The 15,538-nt window shown below is 37.9% G+C and overlaps 1 protein-coding gene and 1 long non-coding RNA gene across 2 annotated transcripts; both read left to right on the plus strand.

Moving 5' to 3' along the window:
* Positions 1–3,608: 3,608 nt before the first annotated feature.
* On the plus strand, positions 3,609–4,938 carry LOC107756136 (uncharacterized). Its single transcript, XR_001641787.1, has 3 exons — positions 3,609–3,652; positions 4,158–4,225; positions 4,491–4,938. It is a non-coding gene; the product is annotated as an uncharacterized LOC107756136 (long non-coding RNA).
* A 5,926-nt stretch (positions 4,939–10,864) lies between these two features.
* On the plus strand, positions 10,865–13,271 carry LOC107755532 (cbp/p300-interacting transactivator 3-like). Its single transcript, XM_016572373.1, has 2 exons — positions 10,865–11,096; positions 11,857–13,271. Exon 2 carries the CDS (start codon positions 11,866–11,868, stop codon positions 12,607–12,609), a length of 744 nt encoding a protein of 247 aa, XP_016427859.1. The 5' UTR covers positions 10,865–11,096; positions 11,857–11,865; the 3' UTR covers positions 12,610–13,271.
* The last annotated feature ends 2,267 nt before the right edge of the window (positions 13,272–15,538 follow it).

Raw genomic sequence — 15,538 nt, forward strand, 5'->3', positions numbered from 1 at the left:
GGGGGGGCAAATGCAATGTAAATGCAAATGCCCCCAATGTCGCCCATGTATATATATATATAACACACACACACACACACACACACACAATTTATTGATTTTTATTTATTTAGCCAATGATTTAAAACCTCTGGATAGTCTGGTAGTCTTGAAAGTTTTATATATTATTACTATGTTTTCTACTTTTTCTTTTTTCCTCTGGAGAAAATGAATGTGACTTTTACATTGGGGAACCCTTTACTATAGATTATAGACAAGTCTCTTCATAATAGAGCACAGTAGCGGTGTGCTGTTCAAAACACCATCTCAGGTTGAGTTACAGCAGGGGTTGGTTTGTTGGCAGCAGTGAATGCGTCTCACGAGGTGTTGTGTGTCTGTTTGTGTGTTTTGGTCTGCATGCACGTCTGTGTACGAGAACTGATTGGCTCGCGGTCGTGTGCTCTTGCTCTGCAAACTCTGTTTGTGCCTTGGATTTATTTATACCAGAAGAACTAGGCCCTTGACGTGGCCATAACAGATTTGTTTGCAGACCGTTTTGACTGTGTGTGTGTTGCACTGACACCCCTCTGTCGGCTCATCCTGATATCTGTGAGTCAATTAGCTGTCTAAAGAGAAAACATCCCCCCTCTCCACCTTGTGCACACACACACACACACACACACACACTCACATCGAGGGCAAGCCTCACAGCCGGCCCGCCCCTGAGAGTCTCTGTGTGTGAAGCAGGCTGGTGTGCTCTGGTGGGGGAGGGGTGTATATTAGTGGGGGAGGGTAATGGGGTTGGGTGTCAAGAATGTGGCTGTTGGCTTGTTTCTTTTGTATGTTGTGTGTTTTAGTAAAACAGTACAGAGATCTTACATATTTTACAACTTGTGCATGAATTAGTGCAAGTAATAAGGTGCCAGGTGCCATTTAAGTCTAAAATGTACAATAATTTTATTTTATTTTACATGTTATTTTTTGATGTTTTTGTTTTACATTTAATTTAAATTTTATTTTAAATATTATTTACAATTTTAATTTTACTTTTTTTATATTATTTACAATTTATTTATTTAATTTAAATTTCATTTCATTTTATTTTAATTTAATTTATTTTAATTACTTACTACTTAATTACTTAATACTAATTTTGTTTTCCACAAATCCTAAATATGCAGTTTCAGCCTTGAAAAGAGCACTAATGCACCTTTTGAGCCATTTGACCCTAAAAGTTTTTATATTTTAATTTTATTTTATTCTTTTCCACAAAAATATGTTTCAGCCTTGAAAAGAATATTATTGCAACTGGTGAACGCTTCATAAGGCCTCTTTGGTAATTTTGTGTCTTGATTGATCAACTTGCTGTCCAGTTAGTTATGTGTGTTCTATTTATACTTGCATAAATATGATTTGACATAAATTTGTTCTACTTTTCCAGCACTATATGCAATTATAATGGTGCTCACTTCCTGGATGCTGCTAATGCCGGGTATGAAATGTTCTGTTGAACGCTCTCTTAGCTTCAATTAATGTTTTCGTTTTGTTAATGTTTTAGTTTTGTGTGTCTCATTCATGATTACTCACTGTAATGTGGATTGTGAGGCTCTTAAACAGCCTTATGTTGACATATTTCTATTTGGGAGGAGTAAAGTTTACATATGTGGCCTGACCAGATGACTGAGTCACAAGTGTAAATGTATATGGTTGTCTCTCAAACCACCTCCTGAGGCATATAGGTTTGCATTTACACTGGGTCTTATCCCAATCGGATAGCTAGACCAAATGCAAACACCCCCTCAAATCCTCCAGTTTTCCAAACTAAAGCACTCATTTCCCAAGTACACATACAAGCAAACTTCTGCACACACACACACAGACACATCTGAAAACACGTGTGTATCTTTCTCTCGCAGCTCAGCGTGTGGTTTCCAGCTCTTCTCTGATGCGTCCCACATTCTTCATATCGTCCCTGATGCCCTCTGCATCCTTAGGCTCTGCTATGGAAATACGCCTCAGTCTCCCCGCTAATTATTAAAGAAGCACCACCTCATTAACTGGGCTAGGGGATAATAAAAGATTCATGCAGCATTCTTAGCGTCGCTGCACGCTCAGCTCTCCTCTCGCTCTCTCCCACCTCGTCTCGTCTCCAGAGGATTCTCACGAAAAATACTTATCTGTTATCCATACAGGTCCCTCTCACTCTCTCAGTTTTTTTCAGGTTGCTAGCCATCTTGTGTCGTGGCTGTATGCCAAGTGCCTTCAGATCGGAGATTGGAGGAAAGGTTGTGAATTAAAATGATTTACTACTGTGAAAAGCGAAAGTGAAAACGCATTAAAATATCTTGTGTCATATCTAAAATATCGAATGTCAATCAATGAATAATGTGAGATTGAAATCACCGGCACAGAGAAATAACATCTATTCAATCGTTAATAACATGTTTCAAATAAAGTTGATTTTTATGGTATTAGGTTTCCCTGTATGGTGGTTTCAATGTTTTCAAACTTGCGATAACACTGTGGGTAGATATGGTCGTTTTCAAATGTCAACAAACAATGGCTGAAGTAAAATGTCACCATTGTGCTCCAATACATTCCATACGCAAATACCCTCTTTTACAGCTCAAAACCCCAGTAATGAAATTCCTGTGGAAAATGTGTCTAATAATCCCTGAATGACACAAACGATTGGAGATTTACAAACATTTAAAGATCACATCCAGCACTCGCTGATAAGACAATTTCTTGTGTCATCTTTTGAATAAACATGACACTCACAGAGAGATTGTAACGCTGCTGAATGCTTTGGGAGTTTCCACATCAAGGAATCTCTGCCTAGTTCCTCCTAACACAAAAAGCCACTCATTTACTTTCGATTTCTTGTAATTGTGGTTCTCTTTTATCACACATTTCCATCCTAGTTTCAGTTTGGAATTGGTAATATGACACTTCAAATCCATTCTCAAACAATATTTAATACTTATTTAATACTCTTATTTCATTTCATTTCTCCACCCTCCCCCCAACATTCCTTGAGTCAATATTGATGTTTTTGCATACAATAAATTGTATTACAATACTAATACTAATACAGGATGTTTAATATTACTCTAATTGGAGAGCATTTATGGCTTGCTGCAGAGCTTTTGGATATTTTGTAATAAAAACAAACCTATAGTGACAACACAGTGGCGTGTCATTGATCTCCCGTTCTGACTTCTGCCCTGTGTCCAAGGAACGAGAACTGATGGATAGCCCTGTCTCCATAACCCATTAATAATCAAGACTTTCAGTACCTAGGCATGGACAACAGTGGAGTAAACAGTGATTTACTAACAGTGGAAAGGGAATCTCAATACCATTTAAGAGTTCTCTGAGGTGTATTTCTGAACAGATAGACTATAGACTAGGGGTGTCGCGATATACCAGTATTGACGATAACCGTGATATTCAAATCATGAAATATCGACATCATGTTAATTTAGGGTGTGACGATATAGCGATTGGCGATAACCATTGGCGATAACCACAATGAACAGGGCACTTCTGATAACAGGACATGCAAATACTCCAGCGCCAGTACCTGGTTGAGCTCCCAGGTGGCAGTATTGCGCCTTAACGCTGACACCTGTCAAACAAGAAGAAGACAAAGCGCACGGCCCCGCTAACAGTAAGTTGCCATTATTTTACTAGTCATGGAATGGCAAATGATACATTAACCTGATAACAGTGGTTTCCTGTGTTCATATATTTAAATAAAGGGGTGATTCTTTTAATAAGTACCGCGTTTTCTTTACTCGTCTAATTTTTGTATTTGTATTTGCAATCAAGTCATGGCCAATACATGTGCGTAGCACTTGATTGTTCAAATCTATTACACGATTAAAACATCTAGAAAAACTGAGCGACCACATTGCTACATTAAACTCTGTAAAATGTTAAGTCGGTCACAGTGCTATGCACTTAATGCCTCAACTGCGGCCGTTCTAGACGCACATTAATACTGAATTAGAAGCGCGTAAACTGCATGACTTCATTGGCGCCGGTGCAACTATAGATTAAAGAGATTAAAATACGGGTATGCAGGTTAATAGGTTAAATTATCAGTTTTGATGTTAATATTTATTCATCATACTGTTGAACTTGACTGTATTTTCTCTCTTGTTATTTCATAGGGAGCTTCAAAGAAGACAGAGAAAGCCAGAGTCTCAGGTCAGCTGCGACCTGAAGAAGAAGTGAAAATGTATGTGCCCTGTGTTTATCAGTATCCTTATGTTCAGTGGGTAAAAAGAAAAACTAAATAAACAAAGTAAAAATTAATTTGGCTGGTTCCTCAAGGTTTCTATAGATATCGCGATATATCGATATCGTGAATTCTTTTGCCCACAATAACCGTGGTGTGAAATATCAAATATTGTGACAGCCCTACTATAGATCATGTGCAGTATAGGGTAATTCCAATACAATTCTTGCTAATTAATATAATATTTTGGTGTCTTTATCTGCAGGGCTTTCAACAGGATGTGGCCCTCCTAAATGGGGTTTAGAGAAGTCGAACGCTGCTCTCATGCCTTGAAACAAGACCCTCTCGTGCAAAAGCCAAAGACTCTTCCTCAGTGGCTGTGTATCCACCCACTGTCCTCTCCCATGGCCCTGACTCACCATGTCCAGCAGCCTCCACTTCCCAGCGATGGGGCGTTCTGTTCACCAAGAGGAAGCTCTGCATGTATTTATAGACATTTCTCGTATGAGAAGTCTGAACAATAACAAACCCCCACAGCCACTTCACCACCACAACACAAAATAAGGTGTGGGGGGAGGAGAGGAGTGCAGATAGAATCAAACTTTAGTTTCACTGTTCGATGATGACAGGAAAATAAAACTGAGAGCACTGCACTATAGTTACAGTTTACAAGGTGGTTTTGACAGCTAACATAGAATTGGGTCATTTCAGTGTGACAGTAATCAGGGAAAAATTGGGTTACAATGCAGTTTTGGTGCATGTGTTCTCGCAGCTCAGTTGATCTTAGAATGAAAAAACTCAATTACATATATCAACCACTGCTTATATGGTCTCTGGAGAACATTAAGAATTAATACTTGTTCACCGTTAAACAGTTTTTGTGAATATGGTGCATTCTTGCTGTCTTGTGACTTTTTAAAGGATTATAGGCACACATTTTTATTTTATTCTAATTTCCATTTTGAGAATGATTGTCTAACATAAAATTAGCCAAGCATGAAAAGAAGCTAGTTTTAAATGCATTAAATATCTGTATCCTCCCAGATTCTGTCTTGTCACACCTTAGGGGTCTTGACATCCTTGACAATATTTTGAATTGCTATTGATTTTATTAACTCATTTTAAAGGCCAAAACATATTTATGTCGTACACATATATTTGAAGAAGATTAGGCACCAAAAACTTTTTTTCCACATTTTCTATTATTATTATTATTATTTTTTTTTTGTAATTCATTCATATTCTCTTTAATGTAATTGTCTGTTTAATTTTTGTTAATACAGCAAACATTAGATTAGGCACCACAAAGAAAAAAATACATTGTTTAGTTTCAGGGACCATCTGTTTTTGTTTTTTTTTTACATTTAAGGCTGTGGGCACCCACAATGCCTTCTGTCAAAACCTTCTCCACTGTACAAACAGTGAGAGTAATAAACACTGAGTCACACACTTTTAGAACAACAACACAAGCTCTACACAGGACGTGGATTCTTACAGGTCCCACAGCTGCTCCGTGAGAAGGCAAGATCATGCAAAAATGGTGCACAGATCACAACTGAAACAGATTGTTTTGCGTGAACAAAACTGGGTCTGCAGGTGCTGAAACCACCAGAACTGTAGTTCACGGATGCACCAAAGTCTGCATGTAGCCAAATGTCAAGTAGGCTAACCAACATCACTGTTTAAGCAGTCAACAAAATAGCAGATGGTGCTGCCATCCTGATCTTCTGAGAACATCTTTTCCTTAATTATTTGTGAATGCTCCAACAGGCAGCTTGGTGATTATGGGCCAACCGTTAAGCTTTATAAGGTAACGCCTATGTTGGTTCTAGAGCACTGATATGAACACCTTCAATGGCCCGTGTCTTGAGTGGGTGGTAACGCTCTTTATTTTGTTAAGTGTTAAGTCTTGGTGCTTCAGGAGAAGTTGATCTGCAGAATAAGACAAAGCATTATGAATATGTAGTCTTGGGGGAAGGGTTGGATGAGTGGGGGTGGAGAGAAGATTCTCTAAATCCCAGCAGGTGTGTTTCTGTTTTGGTGAAACCGTAGAAGGTCCCTCTCCTGCTGCCATACATGCAGTCTTGGGAAGTCTGAACTATGGCCTATAATTGTGGCGCTGCAAGTTACTGGACCAGTCACAAGATAAAGTGCTGGTTTTGTTATATTACAGTTGTCATGTTGTATGACGCGTCTTGTGCAAGACCCATATAAAATTAAATCACGTCATCACGTATATATAACATTCAGACTGATTTACACTGTTTTTAACATTCCATAGAAGTCAACAACAAATTGCACAACTAAATCATATTTAAACTGTTGCAACTCATAATTGCGTCATGCATTTACAGGGAGTACACTTGTAAGGCAGCCAGCACCCAAAGCCTGACCTGATGTGACCCTTGTGACAAAAATTACTTCTAATTTGTAGACAATTCATGCCAGAATACTGATGAAAATGAGTTCCTAGCCCTTGCTAAGAAATCTATTGGAAAAAAACAAGGGTGAAAACAACAGCTTTGCAGAAATATCCAGCTGCTCAACTCTTGACAGAGAGAGAGCGAGGGGTCACTTTGGAGCTAAATAAACAAGGTAGATAGTGAAGTGTTTCTGTAACTGGGTTGGGGTAGCTGGGACAGAGACTGATCTCCTCATAGCAAAGCAGGGTGTCTGAATGACAAAAACACTGTAGCATGCTGTAACATCTATGATTTACTAGGAAATTGATCAAAATAGCTGTTTGCTGCTCTTTTTACTTCCATAATGTGATGTACACTACTGTTGAAAAGGTTGAGGTTGGAAAAATGTTTTTGAAAGAATACTCACTGAAAGCTGCATTTATTTGATTAAAAATAGAAAATTTTGTAATATTATGAAATATTATTGCAATTAAAAATAACTGTACATATTTATATATTTTAAAAAGTAAGTTATTCCTATGATGGCAAAGCTGAATTTTATCAGCCATTACTCTGGTCTTCAGTGTCACATGAGCCTTCAGAAATTATTTTAATTTGCTGATTTGCTGCTCAAGAAAAAAAATTTTTTATTATCAATGTTGAAAACAGTTGTGCTGCCTTAATATTTTTCTAGAAAGCGTGATGCACTTTTTCAGGATTCTTTGATTAATTTAAAGTTTAAAAGAGCAGCATTTTGTAACATTATGAATGTCTTTACTGTCACATTTGATCAATTTAATGCATGCTTGAATAAAATATTTGTTTCTTTTTAAAAAAAAAAAAAATCTTACTGACCTCAAACTATAGAATGATAGTGTATTTTCAAATTAAACAAGCTATTTGTTTTTTATTGGATGTTGAAAAGTGAGTGTCGCATATCACAGTGGAGCCAGAACAAGCTACATCACTATTTAGCTATTGTCTATCAATATTTTTTGTCCAGTAGGCCGAAAGGCCTCAGTGTTTTCAGCAAAATCATTTCATATGAAGAGCAAGTTCTTAATAATTGATAAAAAGTTACGATGACAAACTTTGCTATGTATTTGGTAAAGTGTGCACTAATGACTCATATTAGAATAAGACCAAGAATGTGAATTAAGACATTAAAAATGTCAATAAGAAGCCTACAGCAGCATCTCCACAACAAACAGCAATTCTTTGGTGAATGTGTAAATGGGTGTGAAACTAGCCTGAAAAAGCTGTCAGTTTAACACATACAATCTACATATGTTATCAACTGTATTTAGCCTCTCTTGAGTCCTCTAGCAGGCAGCTCTTGGTGGCAGTTGGCTGGCCCCTCCTCCAGCTTCTTACCTCTTTGCTAATCAGGTGTGGGGGAGGATGAGCCCGCGGCCAACCAGACACACACTGTACAAACAAGCCCGCAAACTAGGTGTCTAAGCTGGACACTAAACCACTAACTTTAGGACAAGTGCTCAGGGCTGTGGCGCTGATATCCACGAGCACGTCTAGCTGTTTAGGTTTAATCACGTTTGAATTGTTAGTGTGAATATAGACATTAATCCTCCATGTCTACATGCACACCTTTGTAAAGCTGTGGTATTGTAGGTAAATAAGCAGCTCCCACAGCTGAGTTCTCAATGGGCCGTCATCTGCCTCGAGGAGTGGATGAGGTCTAATGCACAGGTAATTGTGAATATGTGGTGTGATTATTCTCACTGAAATATTGATTTAACCACAGCTGCTTTATTCTATTAGGGAATCACAACACCTGACTCTAGATAAATGATTATTAAAAACTGAGATCTTGTGGATCTTACACTCTGTAAGTACAAACGGCTTGGTGAAAGTCTTTGTATTCTATTATTTATTTGGATCCCCATTAGCAAAGTGGCCACTACTCTGATAGGGGTCCAACTCAGAATACATTATATAAAATTAACAACAAAAATAAAGACGTTTTACATTTCCCTCTATAGTGAATATTATAATTGGTGGATAATTTACATTAAAGAGTTCAGGAAAGCTAACGTGTCGTGTGGTGTGACAATTATGATGCATGCTGATTTCATGGCCTCATTACTTAAAAGACTATTATTTAATGAAATATTTGTAGTATTTGTCTTTTAAAATTCATTTGTCGCACTGCTGAACCATTTAAAAAGAACTAGTGAAGGAAATGCATATGTGAAAATGGTACAAAAAAAAAAAAAAAACACTTAAAAGACATGGTGATCAGCCCATAAAATACCCATTTTCCTTAATATGTTCTTAAAAATGTTAACCTAAAATTTTTAGGCTTGATTTAAAATACAAAAAAAATATGTTCTTTAAAATTTTAACCTAAAAAGAAAGAAAGAAAAGAAAAGAAAGTGTATGGACATGGTACATGTCAACTAATATATAAAAACGGAATAAAATTTCTTAACAAAATAAGTAATTGAAATATGCAACATCAAATCAAGCAAAATGAAAGAAATAATGTAGAGAGCAAATAACTGAATAATTGAATGGTTTCTTTGTACCTATTTAGTAACTGTTCAAAAAAGTATGCAAGTTTTATGCTTCATGTAGCAGAAGCTCAATTTTTTCTTCAAGGAGTTTGAATATGGTAATGCCAGATGATCCATGATAACGTGACTAGTATTATAATCATGAGAAAACCCAACATATATACACAGTTTTAACTATGCTTCCAGATGACCTTTGGTATCCAGATAAACGACATGGAAGGAACAATGAAGAACTAGCTGGTCTTGCTGAAGATGATCTTGTTGCTCAGTTTTGTATAAGCTGAACTTTTTAGTTGGTCTAGTGTGGACTGTCAGTTTACTTATCTTTATAACTTATCTTCGACCTAATAATGTGATGTGACTTCTGTCACATATTTCCCAACACCACAAAATTTGTTTTTAACACTTTAGAAGTGCAGCAAGCTATTGAAGGTGCGAACAGATTATCATATAAATTACACCCAAGGTCTTGGTAATAACACAAAACAAAGACAGTGGAATTGAGATGTTAATTTGTCAAGAGATAATGCAGTTTAGAGGTGTGAGGTTCTCCTCTGACCAGTGTTGACCTCTGAGTAAACAGAGAGCTATTGTGACAAAACAGAGAATGTTGATTCCCTGTTCTCTCAAACAGACAAGTCCAGTGTTTTGTTTAGAGCAATTGATCAGGGTCCAATTTGGTATGGTACACCATCTTCATCAAGATCATGAGAACCAAACTGATAGGAAGCTGCCCAACTATTTACCTTGTGCTCTGCAACTTCCACATGCAGCCCAGGCTTGCACCACCACCACTCCAGCCGTGGCCCAGAATAGCACCAGCATTCCTTTCCCCTCCCCTCTCTCTCACCCAGCAAAGACACGGCGCAGCATAGCGAGCACTGGGTCACATGGACTGCCACAGAGCCGCCAGATCACACGCTCTCACACTAATGTATAAGCACTTACACCGACCAAAACAAAAACAGCTCTGGAGAACAACACATAAGGACATATATTTAACTAGACAGATTAACATTAGAATTATTAATCTAAAAATGTTTTGTCTTCAACCAGAGTGGATATGTTTGTTATCTAGGTTTAGATGCATATCTATCAATACTGAAAAAAAATGGGGGAAAGAAACAATTTTCACTCAGAAATTGCTAGTAAATTTCACAATTAACTACAAAGAAACAACAAGTAACACATTGAATTAAACATTAAAAACTGAAGTAGAAACACTGATATTGTAGGCTACTTGTAAAAGGTACTCCAATAATCTTTGTTTTATTTACAACTTCATTTTTTACTATATATATATCTATCTATCTATCTATATCTATCTATCTATCCGTCTGTCTAGGCCTATCTATCTATCGTCTGTCTGTCTGTCTGTCTGTCTGTCTGTCTATCTGTCTGTCTGTCTATCTATCTAATCTGGATTCAGCATCATCAATTTACATACATATATAAACATAAACACAATAGGTCTATCTATCTATCTATCTATCTATCTATCTATCAGGTTTTCCTTAACATCAAACAGATCAGCTTCTTCGGAAGGGATTTCTTGTTCACTTTAAATCAGAAACAGAAAAACAACCCCAAACTGTTGACAAAAATTGGCCAGTGTTTGACAGAAACCGCTAGGGGTTTCCATGCACACTGATATTAAGCAGCAGGGCCAATAGCAACAAAGGATAGAGAGTGAACGATAGCTCCACCTCTCCGCTTTTCTCATGTATATAAGCTAGTGGAGTTGACCCAGAAAATACACATATATGCACACAAACACTCGTTTGAAGATAGTGAGCAGCGCTCTTTTGTGCGTCGGTCCGCTGAAGTATGAAGCTTCACCTTGTGGAATATACAGTGTAATTCTTCAGAGGCTTTTGAACAGATAAAGCTCATTTGTCCTGCCGCGGTCTGGAGTCACTGAGCACAGGACACGAGGTAAGAGATTCAAAACGCTTGAGAAACTCACGGACTGTGTTTTAAAACACAGTGTGCTGGCTATCTAGACAGAATTTTAGGCGTCATAAACGCGTGCGGAATTTTACGACCTTGCACGCGCCTTTGATGCCCAAAATGCTGTCTAGGTAGGCAGCTCACTAGGTTTTGAGACAGCGCCAGTGTTTTAGGGTTCAGGGTGGCAGATCCATTGTTTGCTTCACTGCACGGTGACTTTCTTTGGATTGATGTTGTGCATTCTTTAAATTTTTTGTGTTTAAAGTACAAGGTTATAATAAAAAAAATGGCATTTAATATTTTTTCTTACACAAATTTAAGGTTTTAATTAAGATGTATTTTCAGTTATCCTCATTGTTTAGATCCAGTGTTTAAAAAATACTTTGCATTTATTTAGATGGAAATTAAACAAGGCTGTGTGAAAGGTTTAGAATTGAGAATAATACTCCACTCAATTTCAAAAGTGCTGTTTGGATGCGCATCATTAGGACTTAAGAGGTTGTAGTGTGTTGAGTGGGCAGTCAGGTGGGCTGGAAGGTGCAAAAAACCTCCCCATCTCACCTATCTGTCCAATGAGAGTGGAAATTAGTTTAATCTTCGCTGAATGTTGAAGAAAAAGTGTTCGATTTCTTTGTGCATTTATAAAATTTGTGGCACGTATTTACGTGTATAAGTTTTGCTGAGAGCAAAAAAACTCGCTTCTGTTGTCAATAGTCTAATTCTACTATCATCTGTTTCATTGAAGGGAGATTCTATGGCAGAGCACATGATGATGCCCATGAACCACGGACAGGGTAACGGGGGTCTGCATGGCTACCGGATGGGCATGAATGGAGGCCTGCAGGCGGGCCCCCAGCAGCATGTGCCCCAGCCTGGCCTGAGAGCAATGCCCAGTGGACAGATGATGCACTATGGAGCGGGGCCTCAGGGAAACATGGAGGCCACCATGCACCAGAGGGCCAACATGGTGGGGCCTATGAATGGACAGATGGGTCACCACCAAATGCAGTCAACTAACATGATGTTCAACAACCAGGGCCAGCCGCAACAACATCACGTTCAGCAGCACCAACAGCACCACCACATGCACCAAGCACAGCAGCAACAGCCTCTGCCGCAACAACAACAACAACAACAACAGTACATGAGCGGAGGTCTCACTACCCAACAGCTCATGGCCAGCATGCACCTTCAGAAACTCAATACGCAGTACCATGGACACCCGCTGGGACACATGAACGGCAACCACATGGGGAACGGGGTGCAGTTCCGCATGGGTCAGGCCCAGTTGAGCAACATGCAGCATATGGCCGGCCCGGCTCTCAGTCTCAATGGCATGGATGCCGATTTGATCGACGAAGAGGTTTTGACTTCGCTGGTCATGGAGCTAGGACTGGACAGGGTGCAGGAACTCCCTGAACTCTTTCTGGGACAGAATGAGTTTGACTTTATCTCGGACTTTGTGAGCAAACAGCAGCCGAGCACCGTTAGCTGCTGAGACTGGAACATATGGATGCTTGTGGCGGGATGGGCAGCAAAAGTTGCTCTTTCAATCTATTTTTTGTGATCGCCATCAACAAGACAAGAGGTGATCAGATGCCTCTTTCCCCACAGAAACGGGTGGTCAAGCTCCTGTCAGGACTACAGTTCTGTTTCTGTCTGGAACACCGAGCAGTGTTCCATGGATGAATGTAACAACACTTCAGAACTGTGAATTGGTGCAATGTATAGACACTCAAACCTTATTTGTCTTCAATGCAGTTTTACATTTAAAAATGTATTTATTTATTGCTTATCAGATGTATTAACATAGAACAAAAAAGCAATGACATTTAAGAACCTGTGGTTTATGGGAAACTCCCAGAATGGTATTGCTGAATTGTTGTTTTTGATCATTTAGACCCAGAACTTTGTTCATCCGACCCAAACTGTAAGTCTGAAGTTTTGTTAGACGGTAAAGTTTCAGCAAACCCAAACCGCTGCTTGCTTACAATAGTGGTTAATGCCTGTCTTGATACAACTGGTCTAAGCTTTAGAATTGCCTTAAATCAAGTTGCTTTTATTTATTTGCCCCCACCCCACCCCAACAGTCCAAAAGGGCTCAAACCTATGTGTGACTCGTAATAAAGATGGCCAAGTTTTAACTCTGACCTAATTTTTCATCAGTCTCTCATCTTATTTGTGGAATTGAAAAGGGGTGTGTAAATTCTAAAAAAAAAAAAAATGTATATCTGTCAAAAGCAAGCAGAAAAGTTAGAATTATGTAAGTTTACTTCTTGAAATGGTTCAGATCTTTTTCTCACTGCGATCTTCCATGGTTAAAGCGGTTTCTTTGTTAGTTCAGTCTACCATTATCATAAAAAGGATGGTTCATTCAGAAATGAAAATTCACTCTCCTATTGTTCCAAACCTTTATGCATTTCTTTGTTCTTTGGAACAGAAAAGATGCTTTGAAATGTTTCTTTGTGTTAGGTTGTTTTTTTTCCCCTTCTCTAATGAAAATCATTTGGGTCCAGTAGGTTTATGGACCTCAATGAATGGACAAAAATGTTCTTCAAAATAGCATCTTTTGTGTTTTGTAGAAGAAAGTCATAAAGGTTTGGAACAGCATAAAGGTGAATAAAATTACTTTCATTTAATTTTGAGAGGGTTAACTATCACATTACCTGATGTTAATCTGAGATGTGCTACTAGAAACAATGACTTTTACTCCCGTTAAAGGCTGTTGCTAAGATAGGGACAGCTCTGAGAATCATTGGTGCACCACAGCTTCCACTGCCTAACCTTTCTTGGTTTAAAACAACGAACTAGTTTCATGCTTAGTGCAAAGTGGTTGAATTGTGCTCCAATAGCTACTTTCCCCATTTGTGTGCACTTATTAGTTCTTATATAAATGCCTTATAAAGCAAGAATCTTATACGTACTTTCAGTTGTAATAAAGGTGTGTATGGGGGAGGTAGTGGAAAGTGTCCAGGTTAATCTATGCTTACCTTGACATTACAAGGCTTTATGTGAACCCTGGGCCTGTGTTTTTTGTCCTGGGAATGGAGGGCAAAGTGTTGTCCATTTACGGACATGCTGTGGTGAGGGGGTTCAGGTGGGGGGAAGGGTGAAGATTGCAGTGACAAGCCGTTAACGCTCCACTGTCGCTTCCTGTTCCTCCTCAGCGGAGGAAGGGCTCGAAGAAAGTCAATTGAGGTTACTTGGTAGTAGCACTTGCATTGGATTCCTCTCTGATTGCTCTGGTAGCAGAACAAGCCATAATAATACAAAATGAATGCCTGTGGATGGTGAATACCAGGAATGAACTAACAGACACCATCAGAGTGTTTCAGTGTTGGCTCCACCCTGTTTATGTTCAAAAACTATACTGTTTGTTAGTCTCTGGCTTGTTCTTGAGTTGAAGTTGGTGCCCTTTCCTTTAGATGGTATTGATGTAAATCCATCTTGCCTAGTCTTGGACCCGTAAGCAGCAAAATTGTGGATTAACCTGTGGTGTGTTCAGACTGAATGAGTATAAATTCACATTCAGGATGTCTTCATGTCTATGATTTCTAATTTCTAACTGATTGATCCTCTAGATCTGTCCAAGTTGATACAGAAGAGTCATTTTTGTTTGGAGATTCTATTTATTTTGAGCAATAAAATAGTTTTTTTTTAAAAATGAGATGGGTCATTGAATCTAAAAGGTACCCTTTGTGTCTCTTGTAAATGTGATAAAAGTGACTTTAAAATGAAGTTTTTCAACTATTTTTAATCGTTAAGTTTTGTTTAATTAATATACTTACCCATTCAAAAGGTTGGGGTCAGTACGATTTTTAAAAAAAATTTATTAATACTTTTATTCAGCAAGAACTCATATTAGAATGATTTCTGAAGGATCACGTGACATTAAATGGCTGCTGAACATTCAGCTTTACCATCACAGGAATAAATGACATTTTAAAATAAAAATAAACTAGGAAATAATTTTTTTGAAAGTATAAATATATTTTACAATATTACAGTTTTACTGCATTTCTGATCAAATAAATGCAGCATTTCAAAAACATAAAAAAATCTCCAAACATTCGGTACTATAAATATATTATTATTTATTTTTATTTTATTAACACTTAAAAACATTACATATTACAATGTTTAAAAGCTTTTTGAAACTTTTAAGAAAATGCACCTGTTTCACTGAATGGCCTGAATGTTTTGATGCTAGGATTGTACATGAGTACACTATAAACAAGTTGTAAGAGTAACATGTGCCGAGTGACATTTAATCCAACATTTATAGATAGAAACAGCTCAAAAGAATTTCGACTGCACGCTTTTGAATTGAACAGTGGGGGTTTTCAGTTCAAAGATGTATTAGTAATCTCACCTCATCTTTGGGGAATTTAGCTGTCTTTGTGAACTTTGCAATTTTTAAACAGATA

The sequence above is a fragment of the Sinocyclocheilus rhinocerous genome, unplaced genomic scaffold (genome assembly GCF_001515625.1).
Source record: "Sinocyclocheilus rhinocerous isolate Xijiao unplaced genomic scaffold, SAMN03320098_v1.1 scaffold11, whole genome shotgun sequence".
In the NCBI taxonomy this organism is placed as follows: domain Eukaryota; kingdom Metazoa; phylum Chordata; class Actinopteri; order Cypriniformes; family Cyprinidae; genus Sinocyclocheilus; species Sinocyclocheilus rhinocerous.